Source organism: Lithobates pipiens, unplaced genomic scaffold (assembly GCF_037356315.1).
Source record: "Lithobates pipiens isolate NorthernLeopardFrog02 unplaced genomic scaffold, aLitPip1_a1.2 Scaffold_16, whole genome shotgun sequence".
Taxonomy (NCBI): Eukaryota; Metazoa; Chordata; class Amphibia; order Anura; family Ranidae; genus Lithobates; species Lithobates pipiens.
The window spans coordinates 96584934-96607031 of record NW_027507748.1 but is presented as its reverse complement, the minus strand read 5'-3'; the positions used below and the strand labels follow the sequence as shown (position 1 = coordinate 96607031).

Sequence of the window (22098 nt, the reverse complement as noted above, 5' to 3'; positions counted from 1 at the left end):
TTTAAGTCCAGTTGGACATCCCATAATCCCTATACCCTATCCAAGATGTTTTCCTCAATGTCTGGATGCAAGTTGGAAATGTGTGTTGCCTGGCTGTGCAGGAATAGGAGGGACCAATAACTCCAATGGGGGTAGCGCTACAGAAGCAAAGAATGAAATTGTGAGGTACATGGTGTCTTTTTAATATTATGTTTCCAATAATCTGGAATACAATGCAGTGTTTGGCTCTTTTGTTTTCATTTTGTGAAACTGAGCTGCACCTAAATGCATTGGAGCAGGTTGCAATGATGCCTCCCTTGGAGACTGTTCACACAAACCACAAATGTATATATGTGGTGTATGCTGGCCTGGTAATAGTCTATGCCAGGGATCCTCAAACTACGGCCCTCCAGCTGTTGCGAAACTACACATCCCATGAGGCATTGTAAAACTCTGACATTCACAGACATGGCTAGGTATGATGGGAATTGTAGTTCCCGAACAACTGGAGGGCCGTAGTTTGAAGACCCATGGTCTATGCCATCATGGGCCAAGGCCTACTATAGTCATCAAACAAAAAATTAAAAAAAACAAAACAAAATTGGTATAAATGACAACTGAACTTCAGGAATGAAAAAGAAAACTTGAGACAATTTACTAAAATATTCGAAAATGTTTGCACAATAAATTATGTGACTATTCAGTCAATTGTCCAATCCTATGCAGATGAAATACATAAAAATAGATTTTTATTTTCACGTGAAGTGAATTTTCATACAATTTATTGGATGAACATTCTCAACTCCTTGCCAAGTAAATCAGCCTCAGTATGACAGATTTCTGAGATAATAACAAGAATTCTGATATATGAAGGGTAATTTACTGATCTGAGACTGTTCACATATTAAAATGTGTTAAGATTCAAGAACACATATATAAAATAAGACTTTAAATATAGCATTAAGAAAATGCAGACACCAATATTAATTATATAAAAATTTTAATAATGGGCCAAATAATATTTACAGAGACATTATAAAAACAGGTTTTCAAGTATGTACAAAGAATTATGGTTCATACCAGACCACGGTAACATCTGGAGTATGCCATTAACAAAAAGTCATGTCTACAAACCCATGTCAACATATTTCATGGTGGAGTTCTGTTCCTCAGGACTGGGTTCCAATGCAATTATCAAAATATAGGCTACTCAATTGTCAAACCATCCATGTGGAGTGGACATATAAAACAGAAAATACTTGTGAATGCATAAGCTAAAGAAGAAACAACATGATACTCTCATTTCCATGGGATAGCAAGTCAATTTTTGATTTCTTCAGCAGATACAGGTCTCCTGCTCTCTGACACTTATATGTTTGTCAGGTAACATGTCTCTCACCCTGTGCTGTGGTTCCTCCCACTGGCTGCTACATCAGTACTATCAGTACACCAGTACTATGTCCTGTTCAGCTGGAGGAACCAAATTCAATGCGGGGGACACAGCATACAATACACTCCAAAGAGTTGGATAGAAGCTGTAATAGTATCTCTTGAAGAAAACAAAGATGGGGACTTGCCATCCCCCAGATATCTGTATGTTGATCTTCTTCAGGCTACCCAAATTTTATGTGACAGGGTCACATTAACATATTCCGACTCTGGCTCCAAAATCACATTGAACCTGCTGGCTGAACAAAAATACTGAACTGATCCCCATTCACACATTTGAGATGGATGAGGTAATCCTCCTGTGTCATCGTATTCTGACAGCTAGGAGTCCGCTGGACTCCTCCACTGTCAGAATTCATTGATCCATGTGTGGGTAGGTGAGGGTGACAGTGTGGTCATCACATCCTTCACGTTTCCCATTAAATAGTTGGGCATCAAGTACTGGGTCATATAAGAGGCAAACCTGGGGGTGGGTTCTTCTGGACACCTTGTACGGGGTCACTAGACATGGGGTACCTTTGCTATGTGCCGTTTTCATCAATGCCCTGTGACAAGGCCGAGGCTGCCATGGGGGAATACTAAACGTTAAGGCGGACCTTTACACTTAGAGATGAAAGTTACAATATACACTGGCAGTGTAACTGTTCTCCTCTTAACTTTCCTGTGACAATGTACACCTTCACCATCACTTGCATTTTGGATGTCCACATCCACCTGTCTGTCCAGCGTTTTTCACTACAATTCCCAAGTAGCAGAATGGGCGCTGCTGTGCTCTCTGTGAGGGCTTCACACTATTTCACTCCATACTGATGTCTTCCTACCCCAATGTGTTAAGACCAACTGGCTAACTGTGTGTGCCACTTACTTGCAATACACCTCTCTAATAACTTCAGAGCAGGCGAGGACAACATTTCAGTGCTTTTACTATGCAATGCAAAATATAAAATGCAAATATAAAATGCAAAAATGCAAAAATAGACATTTCACAATCCAACAGATAAAGGCATTATTCATTCCTAATTCCTTAAGTACAACTACAGGCTGAGCAAGTGCAAGTACTTCAGAGATAAATTCCAGTGCTGGTGTCTTCAAGGTGAACACAGCATCCTTCTGCTATTCCTTACAGGTCTAACAACCCACAGCTGCGCTGGAACTCTCAGGACTTACATGCGTCTCTCCTCACTCTCTCTTCATCCCGCCCTCACCCCCCATCCCCACACCCCCACGAGCTGAACCACTGATCCGATTTATATCACATAGGACAAGTGGGCTGGACTCAGGCAGGAATCTGCCACGAAGACCAGGAAACCACACATGGCATTAACTCTTACCCTCCCAGCCAGGACAGCCCCCAACTATCTGTTATCAGCCTGCCCACAAGAACTATTGGAAACAGACTTTTCCAGCAAGCGTGTTTGTGAACAGTCAATCAGTAGATAAACTGCTATCAAACAGGATCGGCCATAGATAGATCAAAATTCATCGGGTACCTGCTGAAGCAGAATTTTGACCCATTTATGGCTAGCTTAATTGAAATGACATCCAGTTTTTGAAAACAGTAAGACAATGAAACAGTTATATGTTAATTCTTGTCTTTATGTAAATATATCATGATGAGTAATTTTCTTATACTGTCAGAAAACCGTTTTTTTTTACTCTTTCTCTTCAATATTACAGATTTAATTCTCTTGACTTGCCTTCTTATTTGTTAAAATGAACAGTTGCATAGTCTCACTTTATTTTTTATATTCTAGATGGCCGCGCTGAGGACGTCAATGACGAAACACATACGATGGAGCCACGCACACTACGTCACTTCCGGGTTGCAGATCGTGTGGAACGCAGCTGGAGCGCACGCCGCTCCTCCATAGATCTAGCGACTACTCCGGACTATTTAACTAACTCCCTTTTTCTTTTTTTTCGCCTGCTGTGTGATATGTTGTTCCACACTGCATGAATTACAAGTGGTGAATAACTATACCAATGGAATTCAATGGAATCTGATAGGAGCTTCATATATTTGATTTTATAACTGCTTTGTACCAATTTTTTTCATTCTTTCCATTTTTTTACTTTTTATTTTTTATTCATTTTTGTAATTTTTGACCATGCTGTATGGAATTTTTTGATAATTGAATTTTGGTGGTTTAAACTACTACACTATGGGAGCTGCTTTTTGTTTCCTCTGAAGATCCATTATATCGCTACAAGCCATAAGTATAAAGGGAATTATCCCAGGTACAAGACACATGGACCAGATAAAGGAAGAGGACGAGGTGAACGGAGCCAAGTGGATATAGAGGGATTACACGTTTTTAACCCCTTTGGGGTACAGGGATCTGGTGAGTGGGGACCCGAGAGGGGGAGTACACAAGTCACCGGATTTCTTTGATCAAGCACTAAAGTCACCTTAATCTACTTTACTACCTCAGGCTTACTCTACAGTTTTCTGAGCTGATATACAAATTTTTTTGCATATTTATTTATATATGTACCTTTCATATGTATCTTTATATATATTTTTTCTTTAACGTATTTTTATATATTTTTTGTATTTTTTGCACTCTCGTGAGTTTTTATGCACATTTTTTTGCACAATTTTGCACTATTGCACTTTATATACATAAGAAATTGGTTTTGCACTATCTTTGAACTTTATTGGCATATGGACAATTTGCTGAAGGTGTCTGCTCTGTGTATATACATACATATTGTGGACTAAGCTGAGGATATAGGAGCATCTTTATTGTAAATGTGTGGTAACATCTGTCTTCCTTTTATTTCTTGATTTACTCTCTATGTTATATTCATTTATTATAATTATCTTGATATTTGTAACAGTTCATACCTAATTTATTGTGGCAGTATGCTTATATAGGATAGTGTGTGCAATCCTAGCCGTATCACTGTGTATAGACTATCTGGCACAAAACAGTTTAGGCCTGGTGCATACTGTACATTATTTGCTATCTACATTAGGCATATTGGCACAACATACCCATCTCCTGGTAACTCAATCAAAATAGGGGGGTACATGATGTATGCCTTTTGTCTTCTGTACCTTTGCTAACTCTATGAGGTATTAGATATTTTTTTTGGGTGCTGTTTGTTCCCCTCCTACCTAGTGGGTCTCTCCCCCCTGATGGTTGAGAGGGTCCTGGAGAACAGCTGTTTTTAGAGATCCTTCTATTATCGATATAATTTATAGAACTTGAGGTAGCACCTTGGACCCTATCCTTCTTTTTATATAAATAGTCTCACTTCATACCTCCACTTGGATATATTATTACTTTAACACAATCAGTATATGGTGGATAATCAGAAAGCATTCTTGTCTTGCAATGTTGTGGTCATGTGTTTGATTACTACTTGGTAATCCATCTGCATGGAGTTTTATGCTCTTAAACAATGGCCCTAGTGCACGTGTTTATGTGTCTATTGGAATGTTATAGATACATGATGTGACTGTATTTGGAGAAGAGGAGACAGAAGCACCGGCAGAGGACCCCAATAAAAAAGGATCGTTGCTAATCTGTGAAAAACCATTGCAAAGAGAAGGTAAGTATAACACATTTATTATTTTATATAAAAAAGGAACTTTTAGGGGTTGATTTATTAAAGGCAAAGAGACTGTGCACTTCACAAAGTGCAGTTGCTATGATTGGATAATGGAAGTCAGCAGAGCTTCTGCTCATTTACTAACCTCTGTAGCAACTACTCTTGCAGAGTGCAATTGCACTTTGCAAAGTGCACAGTGTATAGGCCTTTAGTAAATCTACCCCTTAGTATTACTTAATGGTGGAATGTTCGCTTATTCACAATATTTCAAATTCAGATCTCAGATTTTCTTCAGATGTTCATGGCGTATCAGTAAGATTCAACCTGAGCAAAATTATTTCTGGATTTTTGCATGAATGATCTATAAAATGTGTTTTGACTTTCAATAATAAAAAACATTTTATTATTCTAACCACATTCAACATGTTGCAGTAATACCCATTCCAGAGGACTTTATGTAAGCCTCCTTGATGTTTTGTAAAACACTGTATTGCCCTACCCTCTCCTATTAATACTGCTGATAGAGACTCTGTTGATAGAGAGCAGAAGTCCCAGCCCGACTATCAGAAGCCAATCATGAGGGCCCCTAGCTAAATATTTCATGTTAGACAATTTGTGGTCTGGATATGCAACAAACAAGAGAAAAAGCTTTAATTGAATGAATATGATTTTGTATTAACTTTGAATAGTTGCAACATAACAAAAGGGAAACAGAAATGGCGTTCGTTGTAGATTTCCACAGTGGAAGCCAAACATAAACAGAATTGCCTGTCTCTACCCAGGTTAAGACCAGCTGAATGTTCAAAACCAATGCTAGAACAATGTTCTTGAGACAGGTAAGACAAAGTTGTACTTTTTGGTCAACATATAGAATTATGGCTAGTGATAATGTATGCATGCAAATATCAAAACTTCATCTCATCTCACCAAATGAAAAATCATTGGGCGTCTAAAGTCTTTATTGTTCAAGCAGGGCAAAAGATACCCAACGTGTTTTCATCAAGGCTGGTTAAAATGTTAGAATAATAAAAGGATTCAAATGTAAAGCCCCGTACACACGGGCTGAATATTGGGCAGTATAAGCCAGTTCAAAAGAAATGGGACAACATTCGGCCCCCTGTTTACGGCTCCCCGGTTCGACAAAAGCCGGCCAAGCGTCTCTAAAAGAGGCATGACCGAAAAAGGTCTGCTGATTGGCATCCATTATACCAAGGTAGTAGGGGGGTCCCCCTGTCAAAACACAATAGCAGCTCAGCGGGAGACCACTGTACTAACATCGAATTAGCTCTTTAGTTTTTTTTTTGTTCAGCCCACTGGGTCAAATAGAAAAAAAAATATGTGTGTACTAGGCTAAGGCCTGATTCACACCTATGCATTTTTTGTGCTTTTTGCATTTTGCAGATTTGCACTTCAGTCCATTTACCATGGTTTCCTATGGAACACATTCTGTAGAGAAAATCTGCAAAATGCAAAAAGCACTAAAAATGCATAGGTGTGAATCCAGCCTTAAAGGGGGTTGTAAACCCTCACGGTTTTTCACCCTAATGCATTCTATGCAAAAAGGTGAAAAACCTTTTGTAATGCAGCTGCCCCCAAAGCCCCCCTTTTACTTACTTGAACACGATCTTTCCAGTGACGGGGGCAAGCACAGCAGCTCCAGCCGCTGTCTCGGGTCTTCATTGGATAGATTGATAGCAGCGGGAGCCAATGGCTCCCGCTGCTGTCAATCAAATACAGTGACACGGGGTCCGGGGGTGAGACCAAGTCCTTCTGCCTGTGTCAATGGACGCAGCAGCAGGACCCGGAAGTGCACTCGAGAAGAGGAGGAGCCAGGAGAGCTGCAGGGGGGCCCCAGAAGAGGAGGATCAGGGCCACACTGTGCAAAATCACTGCACACAGGAGGTAAGTATAGGCATGTTTGATATTTATTTATTTATTTTTTAAACAAAGCTTTACAATCACTTTAAGAGTTCTTAACAGACTGAGCTGGAAGTAGAAGATGTTATAAACAACAGTCAGTACTGCTGTTCACAACAGAAGTGGCAATATAAACTGTCAGATCTTGCAGAACAGCACATGTTGGACCTCCAGCTTCTAACTCCAGTAATCCTTTGAAAATGAAAGCTAAAAAAATTGAACAAATTGTTTATACAGGGCAAAGTGTCAGGCTCTTATTGGGGTACCCTCACTCACTGATAATTACCTTACCACACTTCTGCCAGGGCCCTAAGTATAATCCCTATGTAAGGTTGATTTCAGAGCTTAACTATGTTCCATGTTCCCCCATATGATCATGTACAGGCCTGACTGACCACTACGTACTGGGAAGAAGAGGGGATGGTAACAATATTCCACCCTAGAAGTACCAAGTTATCCGAAGGGCTAAGACAGATGAATGGAATGGCTGGGGAGCATGGCAAGGGTGAGTATCAGACGATGGCATAAAATGTCCTAAATAAGAGCCTGTTTCTCTTTAAACTATATAATGAAGCATATACTAATTTTTCGTATGTATACCCACACAATCATGATTTATCTTGCTTTTCTTTAACCACTTCAGCCCCGGAAAGGTTTACCACCCTTCATGACCAGGCCATTTTTTAGCGATACGGCACTGTATTACTTTAACTGACAATTGCGCGGTTGTGCGACGCTGTACACAAATGAAATTGATGGGGTTTTTTTTCCTACAAACAGAGCTTTCTTTTGGTGGTATTCACTTCTGCATTTTTTTTTGGCAATTTAAACAAAAAAAGACAGATCGTTTTGAAAACAAAACAATATTTTTTTCTTTATGCTAAAAAAGATATCCAATAAAAAAAATTAAAAAAAAAAAAATGAATTTAATTTCTTTATCATTTTAGGTCAATATGTATTCTGCTACATATTTTTGGTAAAAAAAAATCCTAATAAGCGTATATTGATTGGTTTGTGAAAAAGTTAGAGCATCTACAAACTAGGGGATATTTTTATGGAATTTTTATTTATTTATTTTTACTAGTAATAGCAGCGATCAGCAATTTATAGCGGGACTGCAACATTGTGGCTATATACAGCTGCTTCCAGTCTAGTCATTAAGGCCCGTTGATTCACCGGGGTGTACACGTCTATTGCGGTCTCTGTATGTGCTAACTACACATTGAAGGTAAAAACTATATCAAATGCTGACGGTCATCATCTAATCTATATATAGCTATGTTGGTAATGCACAGTCTCTGCCTCTGTTCTTACCACATCCTATTTCTATTATTCACTAGGCAGCAACCACTTTGGATCCTCTCCTAATTTTTGGACAGAGTGTGGCCAATGCTGCAGTTTCAATCGCTAGTATTGATCGTGGTGGCAGATTACCCTCTGCTTCAACCCCCGTTGTTTGTACCAACCATCATTGTTTATAGGTCTTCTGAATTACTGGTAAGCACCTTACTACAACTCTATTATGTGGTTTGTTTACTGCTTTATAAACTGTTTAAGATGTAACAAACAGATTATATATATAGATATCCGTTTATATCTATTGGATAAAACTAAACATTTTGCAAACTTGCAAAGGTCCTATTACTACCATTTTTGCATATCTTTCTTTTTTAGAATTATATCAATACCCCATCAGTGAGGACTATTTGCTTGAAGTATTCTAATCCTTATCCTCACAATCTATTATATAAATCTACATACTGTTTGAGTACAAAAGATATATTTTTTATATGCTACGCTGATTCATCATTCTTTTGTATTTTCGGTTTCAAATCTACCGCTGTGTTTAGCTGTGTCCCCCGTGGTAGGTTTATGCCCCTTTATCCCCGGTGGTCACCGGCAATGGGTCTTTGTTCCGGATGGATGTCATTTAAATGATTGTGTCTTTTTATTTACACCATGTTTTATATGTTGGATTATACAGTTTCTATGTATCTATATGTATATTTATTCTATTTTATGTTTTCTTTGTATTTACTAGATTTGTAGCGCCTGAAGAAGCTCTGTTAGGCGTGCAACATATCGAGCGAATAGTTCTCTTGTGACCCTCGTTTGGACTCAATCACTCCATGCACCTTACTTATGCTGAATAGTGTTACTGGTTACATTCTACTACAATCACTTGTTGTTTTTCTTTAACTATAATTGAAGTGTTTTTTGAGTCCCTAGGGCCAATCATTTTATGTCATCTTTTATGACGTGTGTTGCCTTTTCTTTTTATGTGTTGGACATAAGATTTTAACTTTATCCAATTAAATACATTTTCATATTTTTACTCTAATATATGTGCCTAAGTCCATTCTTATGATTTCATAGTTTTTTCCATTGTGGCGGATAAATCTGACATCTAACTGGCACTTTTTGGGGATCAGTGACACAAGACCCAGTGATCGGTGCTAAATAATATGCACTGTAACTGTGCTAATGAAACTGTCAGGGAAGGGGGTAAAATCAGGGGCAATCAAAGGGTTAAGAGTGCTTCCTAACTGTAGGGTGGATGCTGGGACTGGAGGAAGACAGAGATCTGTGTTTCTGCTTAGCTCCATCTCCATCTTCCTCCCTCACAAAACGGCAATCTGCCTTTTTTACATAGGCAGACCAGCATTCTGCCTCTTCTGTGAACGATCAGCGGGTCCCGGCAGCCATTTCAACCATTTGACTTGGTGATTGGCTCTCGCTGTGTCACAGCGGGAGTGGGTCGCTGGTGAGATGCGCACATGTGCCTCAGACCGCCTGTACAAAATCACGTATCTGTACGTGAATTCGCGCAGAAGGGCTACCCTGCAGCAGTATATCTCCCGCGGGGTGGTCCTTAAGTGGTTAATTAATTTAAAATATATATGACAATGTTCAATTTTGTGTATGCTGGTATGGCCTAGATCAGTGTTTCTCAACCTTTGTTCAGTCAAGGCACCCTTTAAATTGTAAAAACGATTCTAATAGTTTTACATAACACGGCAACATCTATACATGTAGGACACCCAATGTTAAAGGTGATCTATTCTTCCAAAGCAAATACACTTTTGCAAACTGGTACTGACTGGTATTCCAGTATTTTCTCTCTCCTTCAGTTTTTCTCCTTCAATTAGCTAAAGAGACCCCAAAGCGGATGGTGAGAGGCAAGGGATTGTCTCACAAGGATGCTCTGTAGGAAACTGACATCCTCCTTATCAACTGATGATATCATTGGTAGTTAGGAGGTTGGCATGGTTTACAATGAAAACCTGTGGCTTTGTGCAACCAAAAGGCAGGTTTCATCCACCCACTGGCTTGTATACAATTTTAGGGCAATTTGTAGGCATATTGCAAAGGCACCTCTGAAGAAACCTCAAGGCACCCTGGTTGAAAACGGCTGACCTAGATGAATAACAGTTAACATTTTATGAGCCATTACTGCAGAAATCCAGAATATTCCTCAGGGTTAGCGAACTTGTTTATATTGCAGCACAATGTTATTTACCGATTGTGAGATCAGCATTAGTAATTTTGAATTTTCCATTGTCTGGGTGTTTAGTTAATTTATATATGTGTTCAAACAGCCCTAGAAATGATTTCTCCCTGTGAACGGTTCCAGATACTTCCACAGTTAGTATGCCATGGTTGTTAAGATGGCTCCTTATTCCTCCAAGAGCATTATAGTTAAATGTTAGTCTTGCATGTCTTATGAAATCTGAAAAGATCCAGCTAGCCATATCAGCTCCTTCACCTTGTATGTTTTTACGTTCACCTATATTACAGATACAGTGGATAGTTACATTCTCATAGAAAACTGTAGCTGCCCAATCAGTTATATTTGTCATATGTTTAAGTTGAGGAAGCATTTTGTTATAAAACCAACGACAGAAGCGTTCTCCAATATCTTGCTGCTCCTGATTGACCTGCAAACAATGATAGCATTTAGTCCAATAAAACCTATGATCTCTGGGCACATCACACATTTGTGGTCTCTCTTTGTGTCTTGCAGCAGCCTTAAATCCACTTCAGCATTATATACTTTCATAAGTATAGAGCCTCCATGGTTTACACTTTACACCATTTAAATATTTACCATTATTTTTACCTAATAATTCAGAAAGAAGATTTAAGCCCAACTGAACCTTCAGTTTAAATCAGCTACTATAAATACATCCCAGGTAATGTTTTATAGTTTGTTCCTCTTAACCACTTTCAGACCGGACCATTTTGCTGGCTTAAGACCAGACCACTTTTTGCGATTCGGCACTGTGTCGCTTTAACTGACAATTGCGTGGTCGTGCGACGTGGCTCCCAAACAAAATTGACGTCCTTTTTTTCCCACAAATAGAGCTTTCTTTTGGTGGTATTTGATCACCTCTGTGTTTTTTTATTTTTTGCACGATAAACAAAAATAGAGCGACAATTTTGAAGAAAATGCATTCTTTTTTAATTTGTTATAATAAATATCCCCCAAAAATATATAAAAAAAAATTTTTTCCCTCAGTTTAGGCCAATACGTATTCTTCTACATATTTTTGGTAAAAAAAAAATCGCAATAAGTGATTATTGATTGGTTTGCGCAAAAGTTATAGCGTTTACAAAATAGGGGATAGTTTTATGGCATTTTTATTAATAATTTTTTTTTTTTTTACTAGTAATGGCGGTGATCAGCAATTTTTATTGTGACTGCGACATTTTGGCGGACACATCTGACATTTTTGACACATTTTTGGGACCATTGTCATTTATACAGCAATCACTGCTATACAAATGCTGTGTAAATGACACTGGCAGTGAAGGGGTTAACCAGTAGATGGCAGTGTAGGGGTTAAGTGTTCCTAGGGGTGTGTTACTAACTGTGGGGGGCTGGGCTTTGTTTTAGTGAACAATGATCTCTGCTCCAATCACATGGAGCAGAGATCAGTGTCACTTGTTGTTAGGCAGAATGGGGAGATGCTGTTTACAACGGCATCTCCTCGTTCAGCCGCCCCATGAGACGATCGCGGGTATGCCCGCAGTGATCGAGTCCGTGGGACCCGCGACCGGACTCACTGGGGGTCCCGACCGGCACGCAAGCGCGCCGCCAGTGGCTTGCTCGCGATGGCAGGGCGGCATTTAAAACTGGACGTACCTGTACGCCAATATGCCTGCCCGAGCCATTCTGCCGACGTACATCGGCGTGCGCCCGGCGGGAAGTGATTAAAGCAATACTAAAGGCAAAGGGCTTGATTTAATAAAGGCAAATTCACTGTGCACTACAAGTGCACTTGGAAGTGCAGTCGCTGTAGATCTGAAAAAAAGGGGAAGCTCTGTTGAGTTCTATCGTCCAATCATATGCAAGCAAAAATGCTGTGTTTTATTGTCCTTGCATGTCTCCCTCAGATCTACTTATAGTGCACAGTGGATTTGCCTTTAGTAAATAACCCTCAATGTCTGTTCTGCAATAAAGTACACTTACCTGCCTGTTCGCAACCCTTTGCGGAATGTACAGTGAGCTGCACATGAGTGATGTCATCCTGCACTAGCCAATCAAAACAGTAGAAGATTGGCATTTGAAAGAACTGGGGAAGAAGAATCCGGCACCAGACAGTTGGAAACAATTGTAAATAATTGTGTCTTTAGTCCTGGTTTAGGATCATTCAGAGTTCATTGACAGGTGCATCTGACCTGCAATCTACTGTGCAGTTGCAAACCAAAGAAAATATCCCACATGGGGTGGAGGTGAGAAGGCAAAATAGGGAAACAAAAGTGTAGGGACCCTGTCTGAAGGTAGTGTCCCTAATTATTTTTGTGTTGTCCTTAACCACCTGCGAGTTGCTCACAGTAATCATACTGCGAGTGGGCGGCAGGTACAGTCTTGTATAGATATGTTGGCTGTGCACAGGTGTTCCTGTGACTGATGTGTCCACCGGACACAGCAGAATAATTTTACCAGTACCCAACCACTATGAGAGGCTGGGGTATCATGTGATCGCTATGATTGCTCATAGCGATCACATGCTTACTAAGTAAACACAACAGTTATGAATGGTTCCCATTACTTAGTGTTGTGAAGCTGTAATTGGCTCACAGCTATCATATGGTACCCGGCTACCTGTAGCAATGTTAACAGTAACTAAACTGTCATGAATGTTAATCAATTCAGGACAGCTAAAACTATTGCTTATAACAGTGAACTTCAACTCCCTTCAACCAAAAACAGCTTCAAGCTGTTTTTTTTTTGTTTTTTTAATTTTTAAACCAGACTTTTTTTTGTTTTAAATTCTGCTGAAAGCAGGGAATCTGGCAGCATGGTTGTTAAGGACGTGGCAGCCGAATGGCCAACCACTTCTTATTAACATGTGCTATTCCAAATGAAGTGACACGAATGCCAAAGATACAAAATTAATTTGGAAAACAAATCAGTCCATTACCGAATGCATCCAAAAAATGATTCTTCACTTAACAAATGGATCCGAAAATGAAACAAAATTTAACCATGTGCACGTTTGGTCAAAATTGCCCAAGACAGCAATTGGTTAATGTAATTAAAAGTTAGTAACTTCAGGAATGTGTTATTTGAAATACAGCATTTCCAAAATTCCTTGAAAACTGTTGGAAAGAGAAAGTGTTTGTGCAGCATCCAATCAAATACAATGCCAGCAAAACTCTCTGAGCAGCTTTAACTCACTTGAATTTGCCTGCCTTCATTGATTCTTTGCAATGTACTTATTTCAACACTACTTTCCAAAGCACCACCTAGGAGCAAAATAAAGAAATTACCATATATAATTCTTCCTGACAGTAATGCAGATTACAAGGATGGCACAATCTTGTTTCACAAATAACCCCTACATCTTCAAAGACATTATAAAATCACTTAAAACAACAGAAAAAAAAATCCTAATGGCCCATTTACCCCTTTCATATGTCTTGGTATGCTGACACACCACAATGGAACAGAAATGTTACATGCGCCTTTTTGTTTCAATGCAATTCACCACAATGCATGGCACAGCATAACTGTGTGCTGCAAAGGTGCTTTGGGGTGCCAATGAAAATCAGCAGAACTGCAACACACACTTGTGTCCACAATTAGTTGCTGTGTAGGCTTTAACAGGCAATTATCATATTTACAGATATCTGAGGGTCATGTAAGCTGCTCTTTGATATGCAATGGGCATAGGTTGCTCTCTTTACTCTCTACTATTTTGTCTCCATGAGAAAGGTGATATGACATTGTGGGAAGTGTATTGTAAATGGACTGAATGTCCTTTATAAGATTGTACAATAATTTGTTACAGTGGTTAATAGTTTCTATTTTTCTGATAGCACAGACATTCTTCTGTGAAATGCGCTAAACTAAAAAGAGCAAACAAGGTATCATCTGCAACCTAAACTGGTGAATTATGCCTTTCCTACGATTGTTCTCAGGACAACTCTCACTACTTTAGCAATCGTATCTGATTTTACGAGGATTTACCAAATAAAAAAGGTCAGTTTTATTTAATTTAGTGGTATCAAGAAAATCCCAATTTTGTTATTTGTCATATACAATGGGGATGTGTATACCAACAGAAGAATTGGTTAACCAGTCCCCAAATAACGTAAGGGACGTAGATAAGTAGTAGTTAATAAAGCTAAAAATCTAGCTGTAGTTAGTCAAATTTAGAGTCCCTCTATAATTCTGAAGACATTTTGTCATTCATCCAAGCAGATTTTCAGTTCTAATGAATGCCAGGACCATACCCAGCATTTATGGCTACACAGGTAACTCAGTCACCTTAATCCAATCACCATGGGATGCCTCAAAGCAGGACTGGTTAGTTTAGTGATACAACCATCCTCAAAGCAGGGATGCAGTGCAAGTGTAAGAAGTACTGTAGTGTGAGCACATTATTCCAAAAATTGTGGATAGCAAGATATTGCTCATCTGTCACCATACACTGGGCCCTGTGCCTTTCTTGTCCTCCTGGTTCTTGTGGCATCACTGCAGAGCTTTATTTCTATTGTCAGGCCTTACTATCCTGTTCCCAATTAGAATAGTTTTTAACTCAGACATCTGTTTTACAGTGTCCTCAAATAAAAGGTGATAATCCCATTTTTCCCAGTCCCAAATTCCTAACTTTGGCTTGCTGGGGCAGTAGAAGCTTTGCTCTTCCTGGTGCCATCATCGGCTTCAAAGCTGACACCCTTTCCATTGCTTCTGCCTCTAACATTCTCTATTTGTGACATTTTTATTATTTGAGGGTGAGGACACAGGGTTCTCCTTAATTGCATTTAAAGATAAAAAAAAAGTGTGATGGTAGGATTATTATGACAGACTCGGTTGGTCTCTTCTGTCATAATTGCTTCCCTGCCTGTTAGCTTTTGTGCACACTGAGCTGTGTGTAGTTGCTCAGCATACTTTCATGGTTTTGCTGGGTGCCCAGATGACTTAATCATTTATTTATTTTTTTGTGGAAACTTCTGTGGCTTTAATACTTTATGCTGTGGAGTCAGGACTGTATAATAATCAGGACAGTACAAAAGCAAAAAATGGCAATACATGTATGTATATCCACTTAAGCCCTGGACCAATTTGCAGCCAAAGGACCAGGCCCCTCTTTGCGATTCGGCACTGTGTCTCTTTAACTGACAATTGCGTGGTTGTGCGACGTGGCTCTCAAACAAAATTGGCATCCTTTTTTCCCACAAATAGAGATTTCTTTTGGTGGTATTTGATCACCTCTGCGATTTTTATTTTTTGCGCTATAAACAAAAATAGAGCGACAATTTTGAAAAAAATGCAATATTTTTTACTTTTTGATATAATAAATATCCCCAAAAAATATATAAAAACATTTTTTTTTCCTCAGTTTAGGCCGATACGTATTATTCTACATATTTTTGGTAAAAGAAAAATGTCAATTAGAGATTATTAATTGGTTTGCGCAAAAGTTATAGCGTTTACAAAATAGGGAATAGTTTTATAGCATTTTTATTAATATTTTTTTTTTACTAGTAATGGCGGCGATCAGCGATTTTTATTGTGGCTGCGACCATTATGGCGGACACATCGGACATTTTTGACACATTTTTGGGACCATTGTCATTTATACAGCAATTAGTGCTATTTAAATGCACTGATTCCTGTGTAAATGACACAGGTAGTGAAGGAGTTAGGGGGCAGTGTAGGTGTTATGTATGATGTTATGTGTTTTTTTAATTGTAGGGGGGGCGTGGCCTGGCATGTGACATCACTGATCGTCTTTCCCTATTAAAGGGAAGAGATGATCAGTGACAGTCTCAGTAGGAAGCACGGGGAGAGGTTTGTTTACACAAACCTCTCCTCGTTCTTCAGCTCTGTGACCTGATCGCAGGACACCAACGGCGATCGGGTCCGCTGGTCCCACGGTCACGGAGCTCAGGACCGGGTTGGGAGTGCGCCGCCGGCGGCGCGCTCCTGACCCACGGCTGTGCACTTAAAGAGCAACGTACAGGTACATGCTTGTGCCCAGCCGTGCCATTCGTATATGTGCAGGAGGCGGTCCTTAAGTGGATATACAGTATAAACTGACAACTCACCAAAATGAGTGTGTTCCTCGAGCTAAACTAAAAAAGTAGCAAAATCAGGACTGCAAGGAGACTCCGTCCCAAGAAAAGATGCTTTAATTAATGAGAAAACAACTATCTTGGTATCAAAAGATTTACAAAAATATTAAATAGACAATACCCCGCAACCCAAAAGCATTAACATGGGACAACGTTGTCTCATAGCTATAAACTGGGTTAAGACCTAATTTTAAAAACCTGGGATTACAGTCCCACTGGGAAAACATGAAGGTGAGCCCAAAACCACTTCCCCATATACCTCTCCAGTGGGACTGTAATCCCACTTTTTTGAAATGATGTCTTGACCTTGTTTGTAGCCATGAGACAACATTGTCCTATTGTAATGCTTTTGTGTTAAGGGTTATAGCCTAATTTATATTTTTGTGAATTTTGTTTTATACCAATAAAGTTGTTTTTTTAATTAAATAATGCCACATGTTATATCATAGGCAGCATATTTTCTTGGGTCAGAGTTTTTTTTTTCTTTTTTCTGCACTGTATATTTTAAAATGACACCACAGTGGAAAATAAACTATAAAACCCCCATAAATAGATGGGGGTTTTATAGTTTGTATGTTGCCATCCTAATCTGTGCAATTTGATTCAAGTTTAACACAGTACAACAATTGTGATCAACTCTATGCCCCTTCTTTCTTATAATGAGTGTTTGAGGGTTAACCTCTGTCAAAGTTATATTCCTTTCTGCGTTCAATTTTTGGGAATTATTTCTCATTGCCTGTTTGACAGGTTTCAAACAGAATAGATAGTGAGGGGAAATCTACCTGTTTATTGAGTGTTTGATGAACACCAGACAAAATGGAAGGTGGGGGAAAATCTCCACATTTTCTACCTATTTCACAGTTTTAGATGTAACTGGAAGTGAGAGAATACCTACCCATGAAGAAAAAAAAAACTCAGACACATTTTCTAATAGAATAATGAAGGCTTAGTGCAGGGGTCTCCAAACTTTCTAAACAAAGGACCAGTTTACTGTACTTAAGACCTTGGGGGGGCTGGATTGTGGCCAGCAGGAATATCCATTTTTTCCTGGCATCAGTGGGAGTAAACAGTGCCCTATCTTTGGTATTAGGGTAAGGAACAGTGCCCCACTGTTATTGTCAGTGGGAGAAATAGCACCCCACTTTTGATGTCAATGGCAGGAAATATGCCCCATTGTTGGTGTCAGTGAGCAGAATAGTGTCTCACATCAGTGGGATGCATAGTGCTCTAAGGACCGGATAAAGGCAAGCAAAGTGCCCCCGGACCCCTGGTTTAGATTTATCATCATTTTCTGTTACTGTCTGTGTTGCTTTGAGGAATATTTCACTTCACCTCCCTTCTGGGTGATGAGCATCAGGCAGAACAGGAAGTAAGGTAAAATGTGTTTAAAAAGGAAACAGCGTTTAAAACTGGCTACAGTTCTTCTCAATAGGGGCTCAGATAGCATTTACAACCCTTACCTGTTCTAACAAAAAAAAAAAATGTTTTGCTGAAAGTTGGGTAATATAAGCACTTTGTATCAACCAAGCTGAAAAGAAGAGGACACAGAAGCAACAAGTATCAAGAAACCAGTGATCATAACCAAAAACCCAATAGCAGATATCCCTCCTAGAGGGCAAAATATTCTAATACTCACTCATCTTGTCACCTTCATATCTTGTCCCCAAGGCAGCTACAGACTAGAAAAAATGCATCCGATCAAAGTTGGAACAAGGCTAAGCATTTACAGGTCCTTCTCAAAAAATTAGCATATTGTGATAAAGTTCATTATTTTCTGTAATGTACTGATAAACATTAGACTTTCATATATTTTAGATTCATTACACACAACTGAAGTAGTTCAAGCCTTTTCTTGTTTTAATATTGACGATTTTGGCATACAACTCCTGAAAACCCAAAAATCCTATCTCAAAAAATTGGCATATTTCATCCGATCAAAAAAAGAAAAGTGTTTTTAATACAAAAAAAGTCAACCTTCAAATAATTATGTTCAGTTATGCACTCAATACTTGGTCGGGAATCCTTTTGCAGAAATGACTGCTTCAATGCGGCGTGGCATGGAGGCAACCAGCCTGTGGCACTGCTGAGGTGTTATGGAGGCCCAGGATGCTTCGATAGCGGCCTTAAGCTCATCCAGAGTGTTGGGTCTTGCGTCTCTCAACTTTCTCTTACCAATATCCCACAGATTCTCTATGGGGTTCAGGTCAGGAGAGTTGGCAGGCCAATTGAGCACAGTAATACCATGGTCAGTAAACCATTTACCAGTGGTTTTGGCACTGTGAGCAGGTGCCAGGTCGTGCTGAAAAATGAAATCTTCATCTCCATAAAGCTTTTCAGCAGATGGAAGCATGAAGTGCTCCAAAATCTCCTGATAGCTAGCTGCATTGACCCTGCCCTTGATAAAACACAGAGGACCAACACCAGCAGCTGACATGGCACCCCAGACCATCACTGACTGTGGGTACTTGACACTGGACCTCAGGCATTTTGGCATTTCCCTCTCCCCAGTCTTCCACCAGACTCTGGCACCTTGATTTCCGAATGACATGCAAAATTTGCTTTCATCCGAAAAAAGTACTTTGGACCACTGAGCAACAGTCCAGTGCTGCTTCTCTGTAGCCCAGGTCAGGCGCTTCTGCCGCTGTTTCTGGTTCAAAAGTGGCTTGACCTGGGGAATGCGGCACCTGTAGCCCATTTCCTGCACACGCCTGTTCACGGTGGCTCTGGATGTTTCTACTCCAGACTCAGTCCACTGCTTCCGCAGGTCCTCCAAGGTCTGGAATCGGTCCTTCTCCACAATCTTCAGGGTCCGGTCACCTCTTCTCGTTGTGCAGCGTTTTCTGCCACACTTTTTCCTTCCCACAGACTTCCCACTGAGGTGCCTTGATACAGCACTCTGGGAACAGCCTATTAGTTCAGAAATTTCTTTCTGTGTCTTACCCTCTTGAGGGTGTCAATGATGGCCTTCTGGACAGCAGTCAGGTCGGCAGTCTTACCCATGATTGCGGTTTTGAGTAATGAACCAGGCTGGGAGTTTTTAAAAGCCTCAGGAATCTTTTGCAGGTGTTTAGAGTTAATTAGTTGATTCAGATGATTAGGTTAATAGCTGGTTTAGAGAACCTTTTCATGATATGCTAATTTTTTGAGATAGGAATTTTGGGTTTTCATGAGCTGTATGCCAAAATCATCAATATTAAAACAAGAAAAGGCTTGAACTACTTCAGTTGTGTGTAATGAATCTAAAATATATGAAAGTCTAATGTTTATCAGTACATTACAGAAAATAATGAACTTTATCACAATATGCTAATTTTTTGAGAAGGACCTGTATATTGATGTATAACGAGGCACAGGGTGAAGCCACTGTTTAAAACATGAACATGTGCAAATTCCCAAATTATAGAATATTAGAGCATTCCCTAAAAAACACAAAAACAAACACAATTCTGCACTCATCAATCGGCTTAATATATTTGTATATGTTAATCAAGCCAGATTACAGAAAACCTCTGTTTATGTTAATAAAATGTTGTAGACTGCAATATTCAGGTGGAAAAAAAAACACACCATTTTTTTAAAAAGTGTGTTATGTCCTACAGCTGAATTTGTATTCAGTCATACCATACCAACCCGAAAAGTTTGGTCTGAATCTGGGTTCTTTCCAAACCCTGGGCTCAACTCTAGTCCCGACCCAGCTGCAGGAAGAAGGAGAATTCATCCTTTTGATAACTTTCTAGGGTGAAAGCCCAGAGACACACACAAAATCAGCCACGCCATTAAAATTTGTACACTACCCTTTTGTGTAATGCAATATAACACAACATACTAACACATGAATGATGTAGTAACAAAACTTTACTATGATGTGGAAGTGTAAATAGGCTCTTATGTAGCCACCAGGGAGAGTGCTGGCGCGAGAGGGAAAAACATGTGGTGGACCTACTGCAGGGGTCACGGCATTGAGGTAAAAGGCTACAAGGGTGGAAGATTCACATTTTGCATAGCATGTCACAGTGGTGATTGGAGTGGATTCAAATTGGATATTGTTCTCTTTTCCCTTTGATATTTTTGGATGTACATTGGACTATTTTTTTTGTATACACATATATTTTTTGCACAATTGTTTGCACTTTTATCATTTCTTTCTTTGATATTTTTAATACACATTGGATTATATATTTTTTTGTACACAATTGTTTGCACTTTTATTATATGCATTAAGATAAAAAAAAATTCTACCTTTACAAAGTCTTTAAAGAGGAAGTAAACCCTGATGGGTTTACTTCCTCTTTGATTCCCTGCAAAGGCAACGCATAATGGACTACTATGCATCGCATAGTAGTCCATTATGTGTCACTTACCTGACCCAGGAGCCAGCGAAGTCACCGCTGTCCCCTGTAGTTCCGAGCATCCATCTTCTTGGTTGGTCTTGCTGCTCCAGCGCTGTGATTCGCCGGAGCCGCAATGACGTCACTCCCGCGCATGCGTGCGGGAGCCAACACTCGCAGCATATCGCTGCAATCTGCGGCCTGCCCAGTGCGGCTGCACGGTGGCTGTCTTTGGATAAATATCTCCTAAACCGTATAGGTTTAGGAGATATTTCTTGGACCTACAGGTAAGCCTTAATCTAGGCTTACCTGTAGGTCAAAGTGGTTTGTAAGTGTTTACAACCACTTTAAGGACCTTAACTTCATTTTTTCAAAGTAAACATTCCTATAGTTTTTAGATTTGTTGTGGGTGCTACTTTTTCTGTTCAAACTTAGTACTGCTGAATAGAAAACCAGGTGTCACAGCCAAGGTTACTTAAAAAAGATTGAGAAAAATCAGATTGCTGCTGTTAAACTTAAAACATCAAGTTTTACAGTGTCCCTGATGCTGTCTGGGAAAAGTGTACTGTTCTGTTAAATCTCCAAAGCATGTAATTATTAGGATTAGAGTATTTCCCATGGTGACCCATGTTAAAAGGACACTTTCTCTGTTGTATGGTACAAAATATTCGGCTTTGTTAAATGCCCCCCATGGCATTGCCAAACTCCCCATGCTCTTTTTTTGTCAATAGCTTAAATAGTAGCTTTGCTAATGGCTAGAATTTAGTATCAAGATTCACTCCTGTAGATTTTAGTGGGGTTTGCTGCTAAATTGGGTTTTGACAAATTATTTGACAAACCCTTATGCCAGGGCTCAAAATATCCTGAGCTACTAGCCAGGCCTCAAGTGTTACTTGCCACCAGTTGCCCCACCCAACCCCTACCCTGCCCCCCTAATTCTGTCTCTAAACACGCTCTCATAAATTATTATTAAATTTTATGCAGAATTAAGTCACAAAAATAAATATTAACAACAACTTTATCAGTCAGTGCCCATCAATGCAGCCTCATCAGTACCCACCAATGCAGCGTGACCTATGCCCACCATTGCAGCCTCACTGTGCCCATCATTGCAGCCTCACTGTGCCCACCATTGCAGCCTCACCTGGGCCCACTATTGCAGCCTCGCCTGGGCAGAGGAAGAGAGAGGGTGGCCGGATCATGACTGGAGGAAGAGGAAAGCCGCGGGATCACAGCGTAGGATAGCATGCAAAAACAGCTTACAATAAAATTGCCTCTG

At 39.7% G+C, this 22098-nt stretch overlaps 1 protein-coding gene across 1 annotated transcript in view; it reads right to left on the bottom strand.

The window, feature by feature from the left end:
* Positions 1–962: 962 nt before the first annotated feature.
* LOC143981909 (uncharacterized protein C3orf38-like) overlaps positions 963–22098 on the bottom strand; it is a 52459-nt gene continuing 31323 nt past the window's right edge. Inside the window, exons 6-8 of the mRNA XM_077480123.1 lie at positions 18128–18170; positions 13589–13656; positions 963–10841 (exon numbers count right to left, since the gene is read on the bottom strand). Coding sequence (XP_077336249.1) covers positions 10416–10841; positions 13589–13656; positions 18128–18170 — 537 coding nt within the window. The 3' untranslated portion in view covers positions 963–10415. The remainder of the gene's footprint in view (positions 10842–13588; positions 13657–18127; positions 18171–22098) is intronic.